This window comes from Lissotriton helveticus, chromosome 1_1 (assembly GCF_964261635.1).
Source record: "Lissotriton helveticus chromosome 1_1, aLisHel1.1, whole genome shotgun sequence".
NCBI classification, from domain to species: Eukaryota; Metazoa; Chordata; class Amphibia; order Caudata; family Salamandridae; genus Lissotriton; species Lissotriton helveticus.
Genome location: NC_136057.1, coordinates 1,260,028,535 through 1,260,048,143, shown reverse-complemented (window position 1 = coordinate 1,260,048,143; position 19,609 = coordinate 1,260,028,535). Strand labels below are relative to the sequence as shown.

The 19,609-nt window shown below is 47.7% G+C and overlaps 1 protein-coding gene across 1 annotated transcript in view; it reads right to left on the bottom strand.

Annotated features, from left to right (window-relative positions):
- The window catches only part of LAMB1 (laminin subunit beta 1), a 298,596-nt gene extending 290,762 nt beyond the window's left edge, over nucleotides 1-7,834 (bottom strand). The window contains exon 1 of the mRNA XM_078680114.1: nucleotides 7,726-7,834. Within this exon, the coding sequence (XP_078536240.1) occupies nucleotides 7,726-7,762 (37 nt within the window). The 5' untranslated portion in view covers nucleotides 7,763-7,834. The remainder of the gene's footprint in view (nucleotides 1-7,725) is intronic.
- Between the last annotated feature and the right edge of the window lie 11,775 nt (nucleotides 7,835-19,609).

The following is a 19,609-nucleotide window of genomic DNA, read 5'->3' as shown; positions in this document are numbered from 1 at the left end:
GCACTCTCAGCGGAGCCGCGTAGGGGGCAGTCAGGAGGCATATTCTCTTAGGCTTCGTAGCGAACCGGCACAAGGACTCCTACGTTCCTAAGGCTCATGAGGCACTGGAATGGATTCATAAAAGTCAGCTGAATAGCGACAAAGAAAACAAAATTTGTAGGTACATCGCATAACCTGCACTATATCTCACTTTTGTAAATAAACCACATTTTTAAGTAGAGAAACGTGAGTAAGGTGGGGATTTGTGTACCCCGTCCTGAAGAAGGAGTTCCGACTCCGTAACATGTTGACACACACACACACACAGGAGGTGATGCACATTGCCTTACATACCACACCTCCGCTTCATTCACCTTTTAATAGCGCCAGCCCGGGGGCCCATTAAAATTATTTTTGAGTCTACCCCACGAGCCAAGCCCTTTTTTAAACATCACTCGCCGATAACCTCACCACTCACGCACATAAAACAAAAACCCTCACATACACCACACATAGTCATCTAAGAAAGTGCTCCCGCGTAATCGTAGGTCGCAGCACACCGCATCCCGTAGAGGAGTGTGAAGACCCCAATGATGAAGCATGACACCAAGGGTCCTTTTGGTGTGTGAGGGGTCTTTTACCAACACTGGGTGCTCCCAACCAATGTAGGGAAACCCTTCCATTGTAATGGTGGATTCCTATTGTTTATGCATAATTTATTAGGGAGAACGAATCCATCTAAATACTCTCTCTCTCCCCTCCTTGTTATTTACGTTGTATAGTTTTGTAGTCATCTTCTGGCATCTGACATTGCTCTTAGGTTCAATTATTCTTTGTTTGACATGCCTCATTGTCATACCCACGTATTTCATGTCACAGGGACATGAGAGTAGGTAGATGCCTTTAGTAGAGTTGCAGAGGTGCTGTACACGTCAGTACAGCGAGGCTTGTGTCATTCGCCATCTTGAGGCCTAGTACCTAAGAAGCGCAGAGAAGCTGAATTTACTGGTTTACTAGAAGCGCTACATTAAAAATCTGAACTTTATTAATTCAATCTTTCAAGTTCGCACGTATTTGATCTGTGATGGGTCCCGTGGCTAAAGGTAGGCATTAAAGAATGAGTCAGAGGTGCAAAGATTAACCAGTGTTTCGTGTGTGCGCGCAAATTAGGGTGAGTGAGCTCAGCAAACTTAACCTAAAAAGCTTCCTTTGTGGCATCGAAGCGCGAAATTAAAGAGTTAAAGCATTTCCGGGTCGCGACCTTTAAAGTCGGTGTTTATTACTCACTTTTTCAAACCTACACTTTGTTTATACCGTCCGCCCCCTTCCACTTTCATAAACTGTGTCTTCGTTTCTTTTAGTTACGAGAAAAGCTTCCACTAGAACCTCTTCAGTTGTTTCCGCAATTTGGTCCTAAGTGAGCTGCAGGTTTGCTCCTGTAATACCTTTATAGTGGCCTATAAACTGCGCAAGGCTCCTGGTCTCGCGCCAGTGCCTAAAGATAACAGGGCCGCTGCAGGGCAGCGCAAAGAACCAGAGACGCCGCCTCCACAGGACTAACCGTGCGTGCGTGCGTACGTACGTGTATAACGTCACAACCCGGCTCTGCAAATTAGAGGTGAATAAGTCAGCTTCGGGCCACGCGGGGTGGTGAAGGAAGCGGAAGGACTGACTACAGTAGATGGTGATTAGAAAATGGTAAAGAAAACGTTGAGGGAGGGAAGGCTACAGAGAGGGTTAATTGGAGGACAAGGGCAGAGGAGATGGAGAGGAGAGGGTGAAGGGGAGGGAGCGCTACAGAAGACTTAAGCTACAGTGATGGTGAAAGGAGAGGAGACGGGTGCAGGGGGAGAGCTACAGAAGACTGATGGGGGGCTACAGTGATGGTGGATGATGGAGAAAGGCACGGGAGAGCAGTGAAAGACGGTGTAGGGAGGAGAACATCCCCAAGCCAGGACTGCGAGTGTCCATAGTCCACCAAAGATGCTGATGGAGATCTCAGGCGAAGCCACAGAGGGGGAGGTTAAACATCCCTGGCCAGCAGGCTGACGGAAAAAGGAACAAGCACTGGGTTAGCCAATAGGTCTTGCCTATGCAAGAGCTATTGGTTTTGCCAAACTGTTTTAGCCATGTTGTACACCAGCATGGCTTAAAGATAGTGGTGTTGAAGAAGTGGCATGGAGTAGCTCAGACTGTTGTGGAGTGGCGTAGAGTGGAGGCAGGAAGAGAGGACGGGGATGTCATGGCGTGGAGGGGAGTGGAATAGAATGCAGTAGAGTGGAATTGAGTGTCAGAGTGGAGAGGAGTATAGTGGAGCGGTGGACTAGAGTGTCATGGCATGGAATGTAACAAAGTGTAGGGGCTTAGAGTGGAGTGTCCTGGAGTGGAGAAGAGTAGAGGGGAGCGTCGGAGGGGAGCGTCGGAGTGGAGCGTCAGAGGAGTGGCGCAGAGAGTGGAGTAGAACAGAGAGTGGAGTAGAACAGAGAGTGGAGTAGATCAGAAAGTGGCGCGGAGTGTTGTGGCATAGAGCAGAGTAGCATAGAGTAGTAGAGTAGCGTAGAGTGGAGTATGCATGGTGTGGTATCGCACTACCATTACAGACAACTAATTTTCAATTGAAATGACCATTATATTGCCACAGGCAGTTTTACTAATAAAACTATACAGCGCACAAACGATAACTTGTGGAAATTGCATCACCTAGTGTATTGATTAGGGTTAAAATTATAAATAATGCGCTTCATTAGTGCTTTCCTAATTTTAATATATTCAAGGATTTGTACAGTTAATTTGCAGACATTTAAATTTTGTTGTTAGGAAAAAAAATGTACAGTCTTCCTTTCACACATCCCCAGTACTCGGCATAAACCCGCTCACGTTGAAGTCAGAGAAAGAAGAGTAAGCCCCAAGCACCCTGAGATGACAGAGCCCGACCTTTGAATGCACAGCAAATGTGACAAGAACAAAATTTAAAAGGTCTGTTTACAGAAAGCGAGCCTTGTGGAAGAATACAGTAACAGGAACTACTACATTGTACCATAGAAAATGGTCAGTTACCCCATTTTAGAGGAGGCTGTGCTAATACTAATTGAAACAAGCACTGGCAAAGCCAGTAGGCCTGGCATTGGCCGCCAGGCTTTGGGTATTGTCTGTGATAGCTTTGTTTTGTCATGGTTCATGCACAACTTTATTGTTGGGGGGAAGCTGCCATGCTCTTTAATCTATTAAAAAAATTGCAGAAAAGCACAAATATGTTTTGGGCTTGAAAAAGCACAGATTACCATAGTCGTCAATGGCACTTAAGATAACTATCTGGTGTTTGAATGTGCTCCTTGTTAAAGGACAGAATGCTGTCCCTGACAGTGAAGTCAGCCAATGGCTGAAATGGGCTGAGCCATCACTCCATGCCTTGTGCTGCAGTGGGTGGAAGAAAAATGATGGCACAATAATAGACTAATGTATTACTAGCGAAGGCTAAGAATGCTCATAGGTTATTATGTTATCCATCTAATTGTGGTAAAATCAAATGGTCCTGGCTAACTCCAATCCCAAACACACTATTACTAAGGTTGGGAATAGGCCAGCTTCAGAAGTAAGGGGAGTACTTAAAAGTGAAGTATGAGCATCTCCCTGGTTCACAGGGTAACAGAGGCAGGTAACCGGTCTCTACCGAGTGCATTGTGGGTAGATAGACATAGATGTCACAAATCCCAAACTATTGGAGCAAGGCACAAAGCCATGGGTAAGCAATGGGAGGAATCCAATTCCAGGAAAGCTTATTAAATGTCCCCCAAGAAGTCTTTTCAAACTAGAAAGCCGAGCTGTTTGGTAGGCTTTAACCAAAAAAACGAAGACACAGAAAAAAATCGAATTGGGCCAATTCATTAAAGTTATAGTATACACACTAGAGTAACATCGGCATGGCAAAGTGTGGTCCTACACCACAGTATAGAGCCTAAGTAAGAAGACATTGGGAGGGGTAGTGACAATAAAACCCACGGCAGAAACAGGAGTGGTCTAGCAGTAATCCCCAAAGGACGAGGCACAAGGTAGCAAAACAGGCACACTGCATAGAGACAGAGTGCCAAACAACCACATACTAAGGACTCGGATGGCTAAAAGTCACACAGCACAGAAGGAAACTGGCAAGCACCTGGCACAGAAGTAAGGAGTAGCATACAGCCCACACATGGAATTGGTGAAATGGGGAGGATACATCCAAAACAGGCAGTATGGGGGGGGAGGTGCCTACCCAAAACAGACAGTGGTATGCAGGGTTTTATCCACGGCAGAGGGTGGGGGAGCGGATATAGCGCACCTTGTTTGGGGGGATGGGGATGGCGACACAGAAAAGTTCGAGCTCAGCAAACACCGGACACATTAACCTGCTAAATACACAAGTATTCAACTCCTGGACAAAGGCAAACAATGAGTAACAAACAGCGCGCCCCCCGCAGCGCAGATTAATGAAAAGTTAAACTAAAAGCTATGTCGAATTCCCAACCGCAAAAACAAATCACAATTAATGAAGCACCAAGGTTTCACTAGAAGGGATGAAAGAAACGACTTTAGGCATGCAGGAGGAAGGTTAGAGACTTTTGCAGGCCCCTACCCCCACCAATATACGATTATATCAACTAAAACAATGAACATTCTGGGAGGTAACAGCGTGCACTTTTATGCTCCACTTGGCGCCGAGAAGCCCCTGAGCTGGAATGCGGGGAGTTAAGCGCCCCCGCCCATGTTTCCTATTAAAGCCAGATGCCCTCACGGGGGCCGGGGCCTGCTGTGCGGATTAATGCGGTCACACAGAGCCCTGAGGGCAGTTTCAATAAATGCAGGAGAGAGGGGGGTGTATCTCCAGTAGACCTTAAAGAAAGTCAGCTTCTAGGGGTGAGACGAAAGCTATGATCCACTTACAAGGGAGGGACTTCGCTGGACTCTAATGACTTTCAGCCGCGGTCCTCGGCCTCCCTTTAACTTCCGGGTGCACCATGGGATTGTACAGGTGAATATGTGGCCCACATGTGTCTTTTGTAAAGTGCTCATTTCCCCGAAGATTTAGTGGCAGGAGTCAACACATATACAAATATACATTTTATTAACTTCGGAAGGATGAACAACTGGACGTGCCCTCCGAGATTCCAAACTAGGAGCAAAAAAAAAAAACAGACCTCCGCAGTGGGTGCATTAGCCAACTGAGACGTCAGACCTGGCTTCACATCAGTGAAAGGGGCTGTGCTAGGGAGAGCAGAGTCCCATGAGCAGACTGCTCCGGTGTGGGGCGCACCTCACAAAGACTGTCCTGTGCTCCGAGCGTTCCACCAGACGGCCTCTCATCCTTCGCAGCTGGCATCTGTCTCTGTTTATGTGGGAATACTGAGGAATATCTAACCCCGCTGCGCGACAGCCCGGAGGTGGCCCAAAAGGCAATTCTTAAGTGTCGTGCGCACCCCGCCCCAGCCAGGAGAGACGGGCCCGGGGGGGGGGGGCAGGAAGCACCCGGACGACCCCGGGGGGAGGGCCAGGCATATTCAGGAAACGGGCTGTGAGCACAGGCAGGGATGGGGCTGCGTGTGGAAGGCGTGCTACTCCTGACGGGGAATGGGGCACATACGGGTAAAGGGGGCACATACGGGTAAAGGGGCATTCACGGCCTGGAGCTGCGGGTCCTTTCTTGAAGGACGGAGACGTGCCATGTCGGAACATGGCAACGCCCTGCTTTACTATTCACCTTTCCATGGCAGACCTCGGGGTCAGCAGTCCGTGCGTCTCACCCCAGGCAGGTAAAAGCCGATCCTCCAGGCATCCTCCAGATGTAACATCAGCGCGAGATCTCACTACGAGGCACTCGAAGCCGAACTTCAGGTCTCACCAAGGCCGCCTACGGTCCACGCTCCAGGTCTCACTCAAAGGCAGCTGAAAGTGGCTGCGCCAGGTCTCACCATATGGCTATGGTCAGTCCATGCTCCAGAACTCACTCAAAGCAGCATCTCCTACTCCCAAGTCTCACCCCAAAGGAGCAGAAGCCGAGCTTCAGGTCGCACCCCAAGGGAGCAGTAGTTCCTAGTCCAGTGCTCACCAAAGGCAGAAACAGTACACACTCTCGGAATCCTCCGACAGCAGCAGCTCGCAGTCTCACCCTAGGACAACACAGCCCCTGGTCTCACCCCAAGGCAGCTGTAGCCCCTCTCCAGATCCCACCCCAAGCCAGGTTTAGCCCCTCTCCAGATCTCACCCCAAGCCAGGTTTAGCCCCTCTCCAGATCTCACCCCAAGGCAGGTTTAGCCCCTCTCCAGATCTCACCCCAAGGCAGGTTTAGCCCCTCTCCAGATCTCACCCCAAGGTAGGTTTAGCCCCTCTCCAGATCTCACCCAAAGTCAGGTTTAGCCCCTCTCCAGATCTCACCCCAAGCAGCTGTAGCCCCTCTCCAGATCTCACCCCAAGGCAGGTTTAGCCCCTCTCCAGATCTCACCCCAAGCAGCTGTAGCCCCTCTCCAGATCTCACCCCAAGGCAGCTGTAGCACCTCTCCAGATCTCACTCCAAGCCAGGTTTAGCCCCTCTCCAGATCTCACCCCAAGGCAGGTTTAGCCCCTCTCCAGATCCCACCCCAAGGCAGGTTTAGCCCCTCTCCAGATCTCACCCCAAGGCAGGTTTAGCCCCTCTCCAGATCTCACCCCAAGGCAGGTTTAGCCCCTCTCCAGATCTCACCCCAAGGCAGGTTTAGCCCCTCTCCAGATCTCACCCCAAGGCAGGTTTAGCACCTCTCCAGATCTCACCCCAAGGCAGCTGTAGCCCCTCTCCAGATCTCACCCCAAGGCAGCTAAAGCCCCTCTATCCCCAAGGCAGGCAGAGTCTCTACTCCGGGTCTAATCCCAAGGCAGCACCAGCTTTGCTCCAGGCATCACCAGAAAGTAGCAGAGGCCGAGCTCCAGGTCTCCCCAGACGGAAGTAGAAACCAGTAGGTCTCGCCTCATCATAACATAAGGCCGTGCTCCATGAATCAACCCGAGGCAGCAGGAGGCCCCAAGCCAGGAACTCCTTAATCAAGTCTCCCCTCAAGGCACTCCGTGTCTACGTCAGGTCTCACTAGGGTGAGCCCAGGTGGTCCCGTGTCACTTGAACGCCCGTTTCCATTCCTGGACTTTGCTTTACATAGCACTGTGTCGGTCCTGTTGGCTCAATTACATGGACCAAGACTACAACTCCCAGAGTGCACCGTTATATTAATCAAAGCCCAGAACTGTAAACGTCGTGTCCCGGTAACACAAAGTCACTTTAGGTCTCACCCAAAGGCAGCAGAAAACGGCGCTCCAAGTCTCACCTCAAGACACAAGCAGATCTCACCTATGCATTCAGCCCCTCGCGCCGATATCAGTCTAAGGCAGGAATACCCAAAGCCCGCAGCCACTGCTCCACAGCCGGCCATAAAGAAGCAGCAGCAGCAGCATCATCATCCGAGGCAGCTGCAATGAAAGTTTCACCCAAAGGCAGCAGCTGTTTCTGCTCCGGGTCTCACCCAGGGCCGTAGAAGCCACAGAAGTACATCAGATCTCGGGTATCATCACCCCCTGTCCCAGGTCTCACCCAAGACATCCGCAGCCCCACTGTACCTAACCACTGCCCCAGGTAAGCACAGGGCTATGAACCCAGCTGCAGGGCGCCCCTGCGGGCAGCATCCGCTCAGCGTGCGCTCGCTCTCTCTGGGACCCCCGGTTCATGCATCGTTACCGCTCCGTTCTTACCGATGAGGCCGCACAGCGGCGCCTGGAGGAGCCCCATGCTGCGGGTGGCAGAGAAGGAAGGCGCGGTGTCCGGCTGGGCTACGCTCTGCTCTGACTCCGCATCCACAGTAACCCGAGCACGAGCCCCGAACTTCGGTGGGAGGGTCTCACGCGCAGTTGGTTACGCCCTGGGGCTGGCGCAGGAACCCCCTCAGGGGCTGAATTCTGGAGGACGCAAGAATGTGTCCCACAGCCAGGGCTCGTGGGAGTTGTAGAGAGCACTTGTGGGCGGTGAAGGAGATAACCGAAGTGGGCGATACGCATGGCACGTCAGTGTGATAGAGGCAACAGGTGTGAACCCCTGCGCCCCCACCCCCCGTGCTGAACCCAGATAATTGCAAACAGAGCCGCTGTTTTTGTTTCCCTCCCCGTTTTGGTTTCACCGAATCTTCTGCTTTCCACAATCTTTTAGGATGTTTCTGCTTCAGTATTTTTTTCCAATTGCTCTTTCTTTCTTATTTCCTTTTTTCCCCTCTATCTATGCTTACACGGTCTTGTTTTTGACAGATTCCCTTTTGGATGAATTTGGTATTCCTCGCTTATCCTTTAGCTCTTTTCACTCACACGTGTCTCTATAAAAGTCGTTGTTAAACTTTCGTCCCTTCCTCCTATTGCAACTTACTTTTTCAATTCCATCACTTTTTTTCTTTTCTGACATTTTGCCATGGGTTTCTCTAGCCACCTGCGTTTCTCTACCCCGTTTGTTTTAACTTTCTTTGTCCCTCTGTTTATTTTTCCTATTATTTTCCATTGTTTTATAGCAATGTTTCAAGCTCCCTGTCCCAGCTTTATAGTGCTTTTTTGATCTCGCCTACCAGGGAGCACAACGTGTCTCGTTGCAAAGGACCTACTGTGGGCCTATCAAGGACTTACAGAGCGTTCCACCCCTTGCTTGCCATTGGTTGGCTTTATTGTTAAGTTAAGATATGTATAGCGCACTACTCACCTAGAGGGTCTCAAGGCGCTTGAGGGAGGGGGGTGCGTTATGGAGGAACGAGCTGTGAGGTAGAATGCTACACAGCATTAGCGAAAAGTATTTTGTATTTACTTGTCTATCAGGCAAAATCCTATTGTGGACTATACCAAAAAATGTATAGTGGGCTGTGGCCCAACGCATTGCTTTCCATTGGTTGCCTTTGTTGTCTCTCTTATTTGCTTGCTCTTTTTCAAGGGCTTTCCTTCTCCATCTTGTGTTTGTTCCTTACTTTCTTTTGTTTGTGCCGTCCCTGGAGCTTATCCTCATTACTGTCTTTTAGACTAGGTGTCTTTTATCTTTCCACTGCAAATGTATAGGGATCTATTTCTTTTTCTTTTAGCACTCCAAGAGATTGCATGTGTATTCTTTCTCCCTCTTGTGCTGCTTCTCTACCTCAAACACCACCCCTTGTTCTCCATGATGCTTCCCGTGCCCCCTCCAATCTCCTCCATTACCTTCCCCACCCTCCTCAGCGTATTTTTTTTTCCGGCCGCCCTCAGTCCAGACTCAGACACCTTCATTCGACACTGTCTGCCACCGCACCCTAGTGCAGCGCCTCAGCGACGTCGGAATTCAGGAGAAGGCACTGGAATGGATCATCTCCTTCCTCGACGGAAGAACACAGAGAGTCCGCCTACCACCGTACAAGTCAGAGGCCTCCGAAGTCATCTGCGGCGTCCCCCAAGGATCATCTCTGAGCCCCACCCTCTTCAACGTCTACATGAGCCCCCTCGCGGCCATCGTACGCAAACACAACCTCAGCATAATCTCCTACGCCGACGACACCCAGCTGATCCTCTCCCTGACCAACGACCCCGCCGCCGCCAGAGCCAACCTGCACGAAGGGATGAAAGAGGTAGCCGAGTGGATGACGATCAGCCGCCTGAAACTGAACTCGGACAAGACGGAGGTCCTCATCCTGGGCTCCTCACCCTCCGCCTGGGACGACTCCTGGTGGCCCCCCGCCCTGGGCACCGCACCCAAACCGACAGACCATGCACGCAACCTGGGCTTCATCCTGGACTCCTCCCTCTCCATGACCAGGCAAGTAAACAACGTCTCCTCGGCGTGCTTCAACATCCTACGCATGCTACGGAAGATCTTCTGGTGGATCCCCACCGAGACCAGGAAGACCGTCACCCAGGCCCTCGTCACCAGCCGTCTGGACTACGGCAACGCCCTATACGCCGGTACCACCGCCAAGCTCCAGAAGAGACTCCAGCGGATCCAGAACGCCTCAGCCAGAATCATCCTCGACATCCCACGAACCAGCCACATCTCCGGACATCTGAGAGACCTTCACTGGCTCCCCGTCAACAAAAGAATCACCTTCCGCCTCCTCACCCACGCACACAAAGCCCTACACGACCAAGGCCCGAGCTACCTCAACAGCCGAGTCAACTTCTACGCTCCCAAACGCCACCTCCGATCAGCCAACCACGCCCTCGCCGCCGTCCCCCGCATCCGAAGAGCGACTACAGGAGGAAGGTCCTTCTCCTACCTGGCCGCCAAGACCTGGAACTCCCTCCCGACCGACCTGCGCCTGACCCAAGACCACCTCTCCTTCAGGAAGAAGCTGAAGACCTGGCTGTTCGAGCAGTAGCGGCACCCCCCCCCCCAGCGCCTTGAGACCCTACGGGTATGTAGCGCGCTTTATAAGTGTCACTGATTGATTGATTGATTCATTGATCACTTACCATCCACAACTCCCATGTGCTTAATCCGACCTACTCCTCCGTTGCCACTACAAACCGCAATCCTTATTTTTCGTTTTATACTTCCATTTTTTGGATGGCAAAACAACAAAGCGCATCCAGGTCACTCTGCTCTACATCAGTACTTGTCTTTTGCGCTATTCAAATTAAATTTCTTTAAAAATTAACAATGGCACCACCATCATTCCATAGGCAGGTGCATGCATGATGAAGCATGCATGAGTATATGCCATCAGGCATGCGTGCACCTAGAAAACGATCCAGCTGGTTGCAGCAGCTGCATAATCATTCCTTCTTTGGTCGAGCCTAGCGCAGCACGCATGCGCTTCTGTACGGGAGGCTTCATGTAATCAATCTAAACTTTTCAGTGTGGCTCAGACTCTTCCCCACGCATTTGGTTGGCTGATGCCTCTGTCATTTTGTTTTTGTAGCCTGCCAATAGGTAAACCCGGGCGCATGTTCCACCTTTTTAACAAATATTCACTCCCACAGCCTTTGCCTTGCGGGAGCGAGCAGTGGTGCGCAGGGCACTAGCTGCATTCCTCGTGTGTCAGGTTACACACAAGGCGCCGCCCTTTCCCGTTTGCTTTTTTTTCCTTAAAGTGTGCGTATGCACCACTTGCCGGCTAGTAGATGACCATGCAGAGACCTTCGGTGCGAGTAATCCGAGGAGGCCGTCGCTACTGATTTGTGTACAGTGGAGCTTTGTCCTCAGCCCCCTCCTCCCCGCCAGCTTGCTTCAGACGTCACAGAGCCGCTTCCCTGCCAGTTCCCTGCTCCTCCTGTATCCCGGCAGCCCAGCGCCGGACTGTCGGCGGCGCAGGACAAAGAGCTCATGCCCAGCATCAGTCTCAGTCCCCTTAACGCCCAGGAGGTAAGAGCCACAGTCACGGCCGTGTCGAGCAGCTTCATTGTCCCCCCTCCCCTACAAAAAGGAAGATTGTCCAGTGCCCTGTACAAGGGGCTCTTCACAGCTTCTCCTTCTCACCCAGACTGCAGTTGTGATGTTCCGTCTAGTACTATCATCCTTTCATTCTCCGACTCACTTACTCCCTTCAGTGTAGTGCTGCGTTCTTCCGGGCACGGGACTTGATGGTAGTGCAGCAGTGGGCTCTGCCCGTGTCATGAGGTAATGTTTGGCGATGCTGTCAAGGTGACTGAGGATCGTCACCCCTGTTCTCAATAGTGCTATGAACAGCTGACCCCCTATCTCGATGGTGGTGTGAAGAGACACCAGCCACCATGGTGTATGGTCGCGTCCTCGATGGGTCTCATTGCATTCAATGTGCACCTTTTTTCCCCCTCTTGTACTTTCTGATATTTTACCTCACTGCATTGCTTTAGGCAGTTTGAGATGACAAGCAGCTGCTTTTTTGCGCATTCGTTTTCGTCATGTGCTTTTATTAGACGGATGTCATGCCTCAAATTTCGATCTTCTAGTAATAATTGATCCTTCCTGAGTATAGTCAGTTCTGCTCCCAGGTCCCCACGGGCAGTCGCCTACACTCTTTTACAGACGCATTACCACCAATGATACATAGGCTATGATTACCAGAGTGGGCTGCAACAGTGGATTCATTGAAGCCCTCCATTTCGCAGCCACCTTATGCACAAGGTGGTATGCCTGTCAGGTCACTAATCTACACTGCACTAGTGCTCCTCCCCAGACCAACGGTATGACTGAATGGTTAAAAAATGCATTCAAGGTCATGCTGTGTATGTTTGCTGAACATGTGGCAGAGAGTTCGTCCCCACCTACTTTCTGCCCTGTATGAGCTACCCTGTTCAAAAGGGCTAAGCGAAGCAGTGTCCTGGCTGTCAAATTTCCACAGTTATCCGAGTCTGGGCTTTAGATGTCTGATCTGCATGAGGTAGTTACAGCAGCTCACTTCTGTGATGCCCAATCATGAAAGTGCCCCCCTGGTACAAGAAGAATATCAGGGCCACCTTTAGCGTGTTAGCACAGGAGGTACTCGTGCTGCTACTAAATCCGAAAAAAACAATATCAAGCTGGAGGGAGCTGGACCTTGCAGAAGGTTTAAGAGCTTTAGCCAGGTGAACAATGAAGTGGAATCTAAGGATCAACCAGGGCCCCATCAAACAAACTACATCCACTCGATGAAACCTACTAGGACAGGAAGTACCAAGACTTGGTTTGTGATGGCAAGAGGCAGCATGGGTGCCTCCACAGTAGGCCTCATTGAATTTCCCAGGAGAATCTAAATTGGCCTCGATAGCTTGTAACCTAGCTGGTCAACTACATTCCAAATGGATTGAAATAGGTCTCCAATATTTTCTGTTAATGTTGATAGCAACGAGATTTTAAAAGATTAAGTAGAATTATGTTATACCTCAGTCCATCAAGTTAAAAATCTACTCCTGGTTCGTCCTTATCCAACTCCCATTAAAGGCTATCCAGGTAATATCCATACGCTGCCCTTGACTACACCAACATTCTTTCTTCAGCTGTTTTGACCCTTAGCCCCACCACCACTCACACTAATCAAACTATTCCCCCTGTAGTACTGCACAGCCATGGCCACTCACTTAACACCACAGCCAGAGTTGGATTTTCTATTCTCGCATGCCGCAGACATGGTCGTTGTGCCTCTCCTCTATAGCACTGCTTAGATCTCTCTGCCTCTCTTGCACAGCTTTGCTCACTGTGTCACCTTCTGTATAAATAAGCCCTGAACCATCAGCCCCTTGTACAGGGCACTGGACGATCTTTCTTCTTGTATCGAATAGGCCAGTCCCCCATACAGCACGTTTGGTCTCTAAACAGAACAACTCTAGTCACGATGTCCCTTCTCCCAGGCTTTTGCAATGGCCAAAACACTTTCCTGACCATTCTGTCCGTCTTCTGTACCCTACAGCAGCCCTGGTCAGCGTGACCCAAAGGCGAGACCTATTGGCTAGGCCAATGCTTGTTCTTCTTTTGCATGCTGCATAGCAACAGCAAACCGCATCAGCAAAGCCAATAAGCCCAAAATGTGAGGCCCATTGGCTTTGCTAATGCTTGTTTATTTTTCTTTCAGCATTCCATAAAAGCGCGCATGTTTTACAGCTTCCTCTCTTGTGTTCTACTCCCTCTAAACAACCATCCCCCAATGCGCTTCATGTTGCTCCCATATCTATCCACCCCAAGCTCATCCATTGCATTCACTTCACTGTTGTAAAGTAGAGGACTTCAGTCTTTGAAGGTGCGTTTCTTAAAGTTTTATTGGAAATTGCAGGATCCCCTCTGGCCGCGGTCCAACTCCATGAAGATCACAGCCACATCTAATGTGCGGCCCTGGAAACCATGGAGAAGGAACCTAGTTGTGAGACTCATGAGCAATACATGTTTAAATTAATACATTGCGCATGATCATGCCCGCCATGAAGAATCATCACAAGCAAGATCACACACGTGTGGTATTCTACATCATATTCCTTTTTAAGTCAGCAATAAAAAAAACAATTTTATAACATAAAAAAACTTTAAACATAACAAGCATTCAAACATAGTACGCAACTTGTGTTACAAAATACATTTGCATCAACAGCATTAATCAACATAAAAATCTTTAAACCTGGCAGGCATTGAAACATTGCGCAGGGATCTTATTACAATTTGTTAATCTGGATTAATAGCTCTAGAGGGCGCATGACTATCAGGAGGAAATTCTTGACTGAAATCAGGACCAGACAAATCTGCTAAATTGTCACTAGAGAGAGATCCTGACAGTAACTTCACTCCTCTTGTGCTGAACACTGTGACATGCTTGCTCCTGGTATAATTTAACTTAGTCTCTTTTACACCACCACCCCATGCCTTGTAAAAAGAATGCACCCTTTGCAACTTTTCCCATTTTAATTGGGTTTGAATATCTAGATTCTCCCTTCTTGACTTTGTGAGGAAGTTTAAGCAAAACCCACTTGAAAATCGATACATTTTCTAGCATGGGACACATCATAATGTGACTTTTGTTTAATTTGTGCCTTTTTCACTGTCTCTTTGACAAGTTCAGAAATATTGCAAAAACAATGATTATCCTTGGGTAGGGTGTCCCTTAACCAATCTGGACAGAGTTGTGCTCTGGAATTTTTCTTTCTTAATAAAGTACAGGGAGGTACACCTGTAGTGGAGTGTGGAGTAAGGTGATAGTTCCAAACTTTTCCTTAAGAAAAACTTCAACTTGAGCCCCAATGGCAATTGCTGTTTGTACCCCTTCCTTCAAAAATGTATTAATCCTTTCGACCAGACCGTTTGAAGTTGGGGAATACAATGCTACCTTGAGGTGTTTAATGTGGTGTTTGGCAACACAATCTTTCATTTGTGTGGACACAAAGTGTGTACCATTATCTGTTATGAGCTCCCTTGGAGGACCTTCACAACTAAAAATATAGTCCAACAATTGGATCACTGAAGCAGTGTTTGCACTGGAAACAAACTCAAAGTAACAAGTGAAATGGACCTGAGAAATCAAGGGCAGCCTTGGACCACGGTTTTTCTGTGAAGGGTGCTGTATACAAAGGTGTTTTGTGAGTGACCCAGTGTTTGTCAGATAATAAACAAATACTGCTGGATGAAATCCATGCAGCAATTTGAGAGTCCATTGAGGGCCACCAAAAATATTGTTTGAGATTTTTGGAGGTGGCTCCTACCCCTAAGTGACCAGAATGAGCTGCTTGAAAAAGTTTAGATGTATGACATTGGGGGAACAACCAAATCATTCAGAAACAGCAGACCATTCACTATGGATAGTTCACTAGAGACTTGAGAAAAGGGTTTAATAGAAGAAGACAAACACCTCTCTTTGGGCCATCCTTGAGTGATACATTTCATGACTTGAGACAAATTGTTATCTTCTGCAACAGCAGTAACCCACTCATCACAAGAAATTAAGCAATGTGCATTTAAAATGTCATCTAACGATGCAACCACTGACTCCATTTCCTTGTGTTCAAAATCTGTACCATCATCTTGAATAGGCATTCTCGACAAAAAGTCAGCCCTGGTATTCCTGTTGCCTGAGATAAATTTGATTTGAGATTATATTCATGTAAACGAGATAACAATCTCACCAGTCTAGAAGAGGCTTTTCCAGATCTATCGCCATTAAGGAGATAAATACGCGGTTTATGGTCAGTAAAGAGTGACAATTTCAATCCCCAGAGATACATTTTAAATTTCTCAATGGCCCAAGAACAGGCTAACACCTCTCTTTCAATTGTACTGCACAGGGATTCTGCTAATTTTAGAGACCTAGATACAAAAACCACTGTGTGTTCACAATTATTGTATGACTGAGAAAGTACAGCTCCTATGCCCTTTTGATTCGCATCCACAGCCATCAAATATCTTGCAACCGGCTTAAAGGCTGATAAAGCAGGGGCATCAGTGATAAAAATTTTAACTGAAGTAAAAGCATGTTCAGCCACTTAATTTCAAATGAAATCAACATTTTTCTTTAAAAGATTTCTAAGGGGTTGAACAAAGATGGAGTTTCCTTGAATACATTTGGAATAATATTCACTCATCCCCAAGAAAGATCTAAGAGAATCTCTGTCTTTAGGAGGAGGAACATCTTGAATTGTCTTTACTAAACAAAATCTTGGATGTATTCCAGTATCAGACACGCAATGATCCAGATAATCCAATTCTGTCTTACACATTTTACATTTATCCGGTTTGAGAGTTATTCCCACCTTATTAAAGATTTACAAACCTTTCTTAAAGTAGACTTGTGCTCTTCTCTAGTTTTTGAAAAGATTAGAACATCATTTTGATATGGCTGTGTCCCTGAGATTTGAGATAATATGGAGTCCATATATTTCTGAAACACACTTGCTGCAGAAGCCAGCCCAAAGGGAAGTCTCAGAAATGTATAAGCTCCAAATGAAGTGATAAATGATGATAGGCAGAACTAAGGTCCAAGAGCGAATGTTTTATGGCTCCATTAATATTTGCAAGAAGGTCACTAATCTTGGGCAAAGGATGACAATCAACGAGGATATTCTTATTTAAAGTGCGTAAATCAGCACACAACCTGATGGAATTATCCTTCTTGCGAACTATCACTATGGGACTGACCCATTCAGTTGAGTCAGTCTGGGAAATTACCTTATCTCTAACTAGGGTGTCCAGCAAGGTTTTGAGATCAGCTCTGATAGATAGGGGAACAGGTCTGACTTTTGAGACACAGGCATTGCATCTTTTTTCAACTTAATCTTATGTTCAAATTGTTAAATTACACCTATCTTATTTGTAAACACATACTGAAAAAATTTAACCATTTTTGAGAGAGTATCATGTACAGAATCATGTGTGGAAGGTAAGTTGATATCACCAACCCTGACAGGGTTAGGTGAACCTGGAATCAACATTAGTCCCAATTTTGCTTAATCACGCCAGCCTAACATTAATTTTACTTTCTTTGCAATGTATATCTTGGTAAACGATTCTCTGCCCGAACATATTACTTTCTCCATGAAGAAGCAAGCATATCAATGCCCTTGTTTCCATAACCTTTTGGAAAGACATCAGGAGTGTCTAAAGGTTTCGAGGTTGACCAAACTCGTTCATACAATGTGTCTGAAATTATTGTGATGGGAGCCCCTGAGTCTGCCATCATGTCGAGATTTGTGTCACCAATGTACACGTCACAAATGAGATGCTTAATTGGAGTGGAATCAATTGTGTCTACTTCAAGGGTAAGAAGTACTTTTACGAAATCATGTGACAAGGAACATTCCTCCGAGAAAGATGAAATATCAACAGAACAAACCCTTGTGACATTCCCTGAACTGCTACACACCCCTGAAAAGTGACCCATTTTATGGCACTTGGTGCATTTTTAACCGATAGCAGGGCAAACAGGATTATAACTTAAATGGTTTTTGGATCCACATCTGAAACAACAAGCATTGGCATAGCCAATAGGTCGCGCTTTTGGGACCTTATAAGTGATAAGCCATGCAACACTTGATGTTATTTAATCAAGGATATTGTGCTGGATAACTAAACACTTATAATGTACCAAAGGCGAGACCGATTTGCTATGCATTTGGGGCCTTATAACTGTTTAGGTAGAGCTATTGACTTTGCCAATGTTTGTAAGCTGTGCTGTAGAGAAGTGTGGCTACTGTGCAGCATGCTGAGAAGTTGTAATTAAAAACTGGAAGAAGTACTGAGTGATGCTGTGGTGTCATTGAGTGATGCTGTGCTGGCCCTGAGTTATGCTGTGGTGGCCCTGAGTGATGCTCACTTTTTTTCACAGAACACGCGATCATGCAGATCTGTGGTACCGCGACTGGCCACCCTGCCGCCGCTTGTCCCGTGAACATCCATTGACAAGACCCCCGATAGCGCAGCCTTATAATCACCGATTCTGCTACGTGGCTGCCGCATATCCCTTGGAACCCATTAGGGTTCCCCTTGGCAATCGTTAACAGTGAGTTGTTTGGCTAGGCTAATCCCTTCATCCGGAATTCTTAAGCATCGCGTTACACCGTGCTGCCCATGCCTAATTTAATTTCGGCAATTGAGGCTTCCTATCTTTAGGCATAATAATTATGTCCTGATGATGATCCGCATATCGCTTAGGCGGATCGAAACGCCGTCGACACTCTGGAAACACCTTATATAAATCAAACTTTGTGTGTACTAAAAGTGTAAAGGCGTTGGTTATGTTTTGTTGTACTTGGACATTGTCTATTTATCGAGTGCAACAAACCTTAAGCTTTTGCCTAAAAGCCCCTTGTTCCCTGCTCTGTTCTTGATTGTATGTGTTTATGTGGTAAGTAGGGCACATGCTTGTGCCCCACTTTGTGTATTGCTGTAAAATACCTCTATATTGTTTATAAGTAAATATCAGACCTCTGTCCCGCTGGACATGTCAAACAAATATAGTAACAACTGAGTCTATATTCATTGTTCCTGATTCCCTTCCTTCTAAGGGACCACTGTTGTTTAAAAGAATTTGCTCCCAAGGTCCCTGGATGACTCTATTGGGTTCCCTTGTTGTTCTCAAATATATTCCCTGAACTGCTACACACCCCTGAAAAGTGATCCATTTTATGGCACTTGGTGCATTTTTAACCGATAGCAGGGCAAACAGGATTATTACTCAAATGGTTTTTGGATCCACATCTGAAACAACAAGCATTGGCATAGCCAATAGGTCTCGCTTTTGGGACCTTATACGTGATAAGCCATGCAACACTTGATGTTGTTTAATCAAGGATATTGTGCTGGATAACTAAACACTTATAATGTCCCAAAGGCGAGACCTATTGGCTATGCATTGGGGGCCTTATAAGTGTTTAGGTAGAGCTATTGACTTTGCCAATGTTTGTAAGCTGTGCTGTAGAGAAGTGTGGCTGTTGTGCAGCATGCTGAGAAGTTGTAATTAAAAAGTTGAAGAAGCACTGAGTGATGCTGTGGTGTCGTTGAGTGATGCTGTGCTGGCCCTGAGTTATGCTGTGGTGGCCCTGAGTGATGCTGGGGTGGTGCTGACTGATGCTGTGGTGATGCTGATTGATGCTGTGGCACTGCAGAGTGATGCTTTGGTAGCACATAGTGATGCTTTGGTGGTGCTGAGTGATGCTGTGGTGAAGGTGGGTGATCCTGTGGTGGCCCTCAGTGATGCTGTTGTGGTGCTGAGTGGTAATGTGGTGGTGCTGACTGATTCTGTGGTGGTCCTGAGTGATGCTGTGGTGGTGCTTAGTGACGCTGTGGTGGTGCTGAGTGAAGCTGTGGTGGTGTTGAGTGTTGCTGTGGTTGCGTAGAGCGATGCTGTGGTGGCCCTGAGCAATATTGTTGTGTGCTTGAGTGACGCTGTGGTGGTGCTGAGTGTTGCTGTAGTTGTGCTGAGTGATGTTGTGGTGCCGCTGAGTGATGCTGTGGTGGCGCTAAGCCATGCTGTTGTGGCACTGAGTGATGCTGTGGTTGTGCTGAGTAATGCTGTGGTTGCGCTGAGTGATGCTGTGGTGGCGTTGATTGATGCTGTGGTGGAGCAGAGTGATGCTGTGGTGGAGCAGAGTGATGCTGTGGTGGTGCTGAGTGATGTTGTGGTGCTGAGTGATGCTGTGGTTGCGCTGAGGCTGAGTGATGCTCTGGTGATGCTGAGTGATGCTGTGGTGGTGCGAGTGATGCTGTAGGATTGCT